This window comes from Galeopterus variegatus, unplaced genomic scaffold (genome assembly GCF_000696425.1).
Source record: "Galeopterus variegatus unplaced genomic scaffold, G_variegatus-3.0.2 Scaffold1167, whole genome shotgun sequence".
In the NCBI taxonomy this organism is placed as follows: domain Eukaryota; kingdom Metazoa; phylum Chordata; class Mammalia; order Dermoptera; family Cynocephalidae; genus Galeopterus; species Galeopterus variegatus.
The window spans coordinates 202,671-208,670 of NW_007727278.1; the positions used below are offsets into that span (position 1 = coordinate 202,671).

Sequence of the window (6,000 nt, forward strand, 5' to 3'; positions counted from 1 at the left end):
TTTGTCCTCTATCTCGTTCCTGCTACACTCTTTTCTTCTGCTGCTGCTGCTGTGGACATTCTGCATATCCTTTGTGCTGCTGTGGTTGTGTTGACTCATCTTTGAATAGGGACCATTCTATCCTCACCTGATATTTGCCCCCATACAGACTGGCCAGATGCACTTTGTTTTCCTTTCTCATTTGTCTAGGCACCCTAGATAACTTCCACCCCTGGAGCAGGCTGGATGCTATCACTTTTTTCCAGTTCAGCCTGTGAGTTCCCTGAAAAGGGACTCATGGGAAGCCCTCCTCTGAGAGCTTATTTGTACCATCTCTGTCTGAATTTATGGAACAATCTCTCTATCACAGACCAGCTCTAACGAGGTGGGGGCATGGCGTTTTTCCTGGGTTTGGGGTTTGTTCCTCCATCTCAGGGAGAGACAGCCACTTTGCGTTGGGCTCTTGTTTTTTGATCTGGCATGAATTTTCCTCCCAGGTCATGTCTTGTCCACAGCTGCTGAGTGGGCTTGCACTACTTGCAGTTGAGGAAGCCTGGTCAGTGAAACGATGCCACCGTGTAGCCTGCGCCCACTTCCAGCAGGCCAGCATGGAGTATGTGTGGGGCTGGTGGGGTCCGAATCCGGAATCGGAGGGGAGTCCCCCGTTCCTCCTTTGCCCCTAGGAGCTGGATGCCCTCCAGTCTGGGGGCAGGGGACCTGTTGGGTCTTCAGAATCTCCTCCCACAGCCATGCCCAGAAAGGAGACTTATGACTTGGATCCCTGAATTTTCTCTGCACATTGATTTGTCTTTATTCTAGGTCCTGCACCAAAACCTGTGTTGTAAGTGCTCTTGGCTCAGGGCTCTGCTTTGCTCTGGGCTTCTCCATTCAGGATGACCAAGGGCTTACATATTAACATCTTTCAGGGAACAGGAGGATTTCAAACGTGGTCTCCTAGATTATAATAGCTCATCCCACAGGCTGTCCAATGGCAGGAATTTCAAGCCCCATTTAAGGTGGGTGCTGGAATTATTTCTGGATGGAGCAAGGTAGTGTACGTTGGGGACCTGCAAATCACCGTGCTGATGGCAACCCAGCCTGGTTACCCACAAGGTCAGCAACCTTGTCAGTGACCCAGTGGAATGAATTAGACTTCTTTGTGGGGAGAAGAAGGGCAGTGATGGGCAAAGGGTGCTGAAATACTTTGTGCTCAGAAACGAATTTCCTCCTTATTCCACTGGTGGGTCCCAGGGAAGGACAATCGAGCGCTGCCACTACTTAGAATACAGTAGCCACTCAGAAGTGTTTGCTGAACTTAACTGATCCTAGAAAACATGCTGCTGTCATGGGAGAAAAACAGAGCCGACTTTGAAATCAGACCCATCTTTACTCAAAGCAAGACTCTAGAATTTACTATCTGTGCAACTTTGCACGAGTTATTTCACCTTTCTAGGTCTCGGTTTTCCTTGAATGTAATTCCCAGTCGCGTGGTTGTGGGAGAAGCGGTCACGTGCACGTCAGCGGCAGCGGCGCCCCCGCCCCGCCCCGCCCCGCACGGACGATCCCAGCACGCCCCGGGCCGTTGCTGCGATACCTCCCCCAGGACACGCGGTGGCGCTGCGGCCCCGCCGAGGCCCGGGCTTTCTCGCGCGTTCCTCATCGCTCAGGCTGGTGCGGACTCTGAGGGCGGCGGCGACGCGCGGGGCGGCCGCGGTGAGTGTGGCGGGACTGGGGGGCGACCGGCCCGGGCCTCTGGCTCCCTGTGGGGAGGGACGGCTGGGCCGCGCGGAGTAGGCCTCGGCCCCTGGAAGCCCGGGGTGCCCGGCGGCCGCGCAGCATCTGGCCCCGCCCGATGGGAGCGCCGAGCGGGAGCCAGGAGACCCCTCTCTGTCCATCGACTTGCCCGGGGGACCCCGGAACGTCACGTCCCCGCCTCCAAGCCCGTCTTCTCACTTGCCGATGGAGAGGCCTTGGCCCACAAGCTCTGTAAGGGGTTGCGGGTGGGCCCGGGGTCTGTGCCCTGATCGCGGCCCTGCCCCTCCCCTGCAGGCTGTCCCACCTGGCACCCTGGCCCTTCTCTGCTTGGACGGTGTTTTCCTCTCCCCAGCCGAGAATGACTTTGTCCACACCATCCAGGAGGAGCTGGACCGCTTCCTGCTGCAGAAGCAGCTGTCAAAGTAAGCTGGTGTGGACCACCTGTGCCCCTCCCCCAGGTGGTGCATCGCGGTAACTGGCTGGCAGCTGGCCCTTTAGTCTTGTCAACATCTGCCGTCGTCCTCTTCCACCTGCATCTTTTCTTCGTAATTCTGAGCATCACTCTGAGACTGCAGGGGACCTGCACGGGGCTGGGGACGGGACCAGTAGCTCCTTGTGATCATCCCTGTGTTTGGGCCCTTCGCAGTAGGCCTGAGACCCCGTGGGGCAGAGGAGTCTAGTGTTAAGCCACCATTAACCTGGGAGTGGACCTGGTAGGAAGCAGGCTCCAGGGCTGGACCTGGAGTCCCTGCTCAGCAGTCCTTTCGGTCCCTTCCCAGGGTCCTTCTCTTTCCCCCACTCTCCAGTCGCCTGCGGTACTTGATCCATAGGACAGCAGAGAATTTTGATCTCTTGAGCAGCTTCTCCGTTGGGGAGGGCTGCAAGAGGAGGACTGTCATCTGTCACCAGGACATCAGGTGTGTATCCTACCACTTTGGAGGGCTCTCAGCGGTTGCTTGTGAGTGGTCAGCCTCTGGGAGGGTAGAGCTGGGCAGGAACCAGGGCCAGGAGCCCTCAGGCTGCTTCCTGCATCCCTAGCCCCAGTTGCTTAAAGTCAGTGCTGCCCTTTGCTTCAGCAGTGGAGTAGACATGCATTGTTTATGGAACTCACTTGGCAAGTTCAGCTGTACTCTTTGGGCCAAGAGAGAGAGAGAGAGTCATGTAAGTAACGAGGGTGGGTCTGCCCAACATTTCTCTTGGTGAGCGTGTACCCCGGAGACACAGTGGCAGGGAGAAGCCCCTGGTGGGCCTTTGGTCATCTCTGTTCCCACATGCATCTCACAGAATGAGCATCTTATTATAATGATTATGACCCTAGTGTTTAAAGTTATGTGTTTTTCTATTATCGTAATTCCTAAATGCAAGTATTTATCTCACCTCGTGTGTAACCAAAGATTTAGCAATCTCTAATTTGATTTATGGCACTGGAGGGTAGGGGGCCGCTCTGGTTTTGAGTGTAATTTTGGCTCTCTATTTTGCCTAATGCTGACTTGAGAGCATCATGCCCGAATGACAGGTGGCTTCAGTCAACCATTTTCCTTTGGCCCCAAACACTCTCTGATGACCTCCTCCTGCTTCTGCTCCAGGGTACCCAGTTCAGATGGTCTTTCTGGCCCCTGCCACCCTCCTGCCTCCCACCCCGGCAAGTACCGTGGTCCCCGGCTCACCTCCAACCAGGGAGCGACTGCTGATCCCCAAGGCACGCGGGGCATCCGGTGGCATCGTGGACGCAAGCCAGACCAGCCTTTGTACGTGCCCCGGGTGCTGCGCAAGCAAGAAGAGTGGGCACCGACCTCTACCCCGGGGCTCAAGGGACTCACCTCCAACCAGGGAGCGACTGCTGATCCCCGAGGCACGCGGGGCATCCGGTGGCATCGTGGACGCAAGCCAGACCAGCCTTTGTATGTGCCCCGGGTGCTGCGCAAGCAAGAAGAGTGGGCACCGACCTCTACCCCGGGGCTCAAGGGAGAGGCCCCAGCTGGCAAGGTCCAGGAAGAGCCTGGAGATGTTGGCGCTGGGGACCCCAACTCTGATCAGGGAGTTCCTGTGTTGATGACTCAGGGAACAGAGGACCTACGGGGCCAAAGCTGTGACAATGAGCCACTGCCAGACCCCGTTGGCACTGAACCCCTGAGGCCCAAGTGCCACTCAGGGAAGGGAGACAGGGTAGAGACGGCCATGCAGCTTGGGTCCAACCTACAGCTGGCCCTGGAAGAAGGAAATGGGAGTCAGCAGGAGAAGAGTCTTGCGGCCGAGGAGGAAGAGGAAAAGGAAGAGGAGGTGGAGGAGGAGGGGCCCGGCAGCTGCTCTGACGACGATTACAGTGAGCTGCTACAAGAGGTGATGAGGCTCTTGAGCCCAGAAAAGGGAGGGCAGAAGTGAGGTGGGTGTGGCTGTGGGTGGAAGGGGACACGGGTCCTGGTGTGGCAGGCAGGCATGTGCTGGGTGAGACAGGGCTGGCTGCTGGGTGATGGGGTCCCTTAGGTGACATGGGGAGGAGTATGCATTTGGGTCACAGCTCAACTGTTTAGGAACTAGGTGACCCTGGGTAAGCCATTTTGCTTTTCTAAGTCTCAGTTTCCTCATATTAAGAAAAAAAAAATGATAGTATGTTCTTCACAAGGTAACATGAATGGAACGTATGTACAAGTGCCTCGTAATGCTCTACAGATGGTGGTCATGAGAATCACTCTTCTGCCTGGAGCTTGTCTTACAGATCTTGTTTCCTTGAAACTGTGTGTCTGCCCCTGAAACTGGTTGTGGGTTCAGTTGGGAGGGTGGGCATCTTTTATTGCTATTTTATACACGAAAAATGGAGACCAGAAAGACTTGCTTGATACCATGTTGTTAATAAGGGAAGGAAAGATCCTGGACTTCCCAGCTCTGTCTCTTACTGACTACAACTTGGGGCAAAATCACTTCCCTCTTCAGCTTCCTCATCTGTAAAGCAGGTGCAGTTGTCCTTTGGGATCCATGGGGGATTGGTTCCAGAACCTCCCACAGATACCCAAATCGGTGAATGCTCGTCTCTCATATAAAATGGTGTAATATTTGCATATAAGCTACATACATTCTCTCATATACTTTAAGTCATCTCTAGATTATTGAAAATACCTAATATAATGTAAATGCTGTGTAAATAGTTGTTAGACTGGACTTTTTTAGGGGAATAATGACCAAAAGTCCATGCATGTTCAGTACAGATGCAGTTTTCTTCCCCCCAATATTTTCAGTCTGTGGTTGGTTGAATCCACAGATGTGGAACCCATGGACATGGAGGGCCAACTGTATATAGAATGTAGTTTTTAGGATTATATGAAACATAATGTGTGTAAGTGCCAGTCATCTGGTGGGGACTCCATAAAAGTAAGCTCTTGCCCCTAAAACGCTTCCTGCTGGGCAGGGATTCCTCCTCCCTGCAGGACTCTCAGAGTGTGACTCAGTTGTTTGGAGGCTTGTGTGTCCCCTTGCTAAAGGGTCTTCTCTCTCCCAGATCACAGACAACTTGACTGAGAAGGACATTCAGATAGAGAGGGTCCACGTGGACACGTCCTCCTTCGTAGAGGAGCTGCCTGGAGAGAAGGACTTTGCCCATGTGGTGGAGATCTATGATTTTGAGCCAGCACTCAAGACCGAGGACCTCTTGGCAGAGTTTTCTGAGTTCCAGTAAGTGCCAGCAGGGCGGTGGGGGAGGCGTGGTGCTTGCCCTCTGAGAGGAGCCAGGATGCCCCTTTGTTGTTAGGGATGCTTGCCTGCCCCTGCCCCAGCACCTAATGCTCCAGAAAGAAAGGCAGAAAGTGGATGCGTTGCCTGAGCTCCGTGCTCCTGGTCAGTTCAGTTTGCTGACCATGACTGTGGGGAGGGAGAGAACTGATTTTTGGTTGTAGACACATTCTGGAGGCCCTGGACCTCGGCCAGCCCCTCTGCAGGGCCACATGCCTGTTGAGACCCCATAAGGCCCTCCATCAGTCTCCATCGGTGCCACCTCCCAGCCAGTTGTCTGTCAGTCCTCAGCAGGCCAAGGGCCATCCTGCTGCGGGAACTGTTTCTGGGTGAACCGGGTTGAGTACCCGGCAGGGCAGAGTGGTGGAGGGCGGGATGGGAGCCAGAGGGATGTATTGAGAGACAACACGTCCCTTCTCCTTGGTGTCCCCAAATGCCTTTTAGATCCAACTGCCTGTCTCCTCCTTTTTTCTTCTTTTTAAAAAATTCTCATTTTCCTTTCTCTACTTCTCTTTTCCTGCTTAGGCTTTTTAAAATCCCTTT

The 6,000-nt window shown here is 54.2% G+C and overlaps 2 protein-coding genes across 2 annotated transcripts in view; both read left to right on the forward strand.

The window, feature by feature from the left end:
• Positions 1–1,064: 1,064 nt before the first annotated feature.
• On the forward strand, positions 1,065–3,787 carry LOC103592525 (R3H and coiled-coil domain-containing protein 1-like). The gene is made up of 6 exons (XM_008575284.1): positions 1,065–1,092; positions 1,463–1,692; positions 2,029–2,156; positions 2,514–2,651; positions 3,321–3,668; positions 3,772–3,787. Exons 1-6 carry the CDS (start codon positions 1,065–1,067, stop codon positions 3,785–3,787), a joined length of 888 nt encoding a protein of 295 aa, XP_008573506.1.
• LOC103592519 (R3H and coiled-coil domain-containing protein 1-like) overlaps positions 3,574–6,000 on the forward strand; it is a 7,817-nt gene continuing 5,390 nt past the window's right edge. Inside the window, exons 1-2 of the mRNA XM_008575275.1 lie at positions 3,574–4,074; positions 5,228–5,400. Coding sequence (XP_008573497.1) covers positions 3,787–4,074; positions 5,228–5,400 — 461 coding nt within the window. The 5' untranslated portion in view covers positions 3,574–3,786. The remainder of the gene's footprint in view (positions 4,075–5,227; positions 5,401–6,000) is intronic.

Bases quoted from the DNA above. Each gene is read 5' to 3' on its own strand.
- LOC103592525 (XM_008575284.1), top strand. From the start codon at position 1,065: ATGGCAACCCAGCCTGGTTACCCACAAG. The intron at 1,093-1,462 runs GTCAGCAACCTT...TGTAATTCCCAG, and splicing joins CCAGCCTGGTTACCCACAAG to TCGCGTGGTTGTGGGAGAAG. The intron at 2,652-3,320 runs GTGTGTATCCTA...CTTCTGCTCCAG, and splicing joins ATCTGTCACCAGGACATCAG to GGTACCCAGTTCAGATGGTC.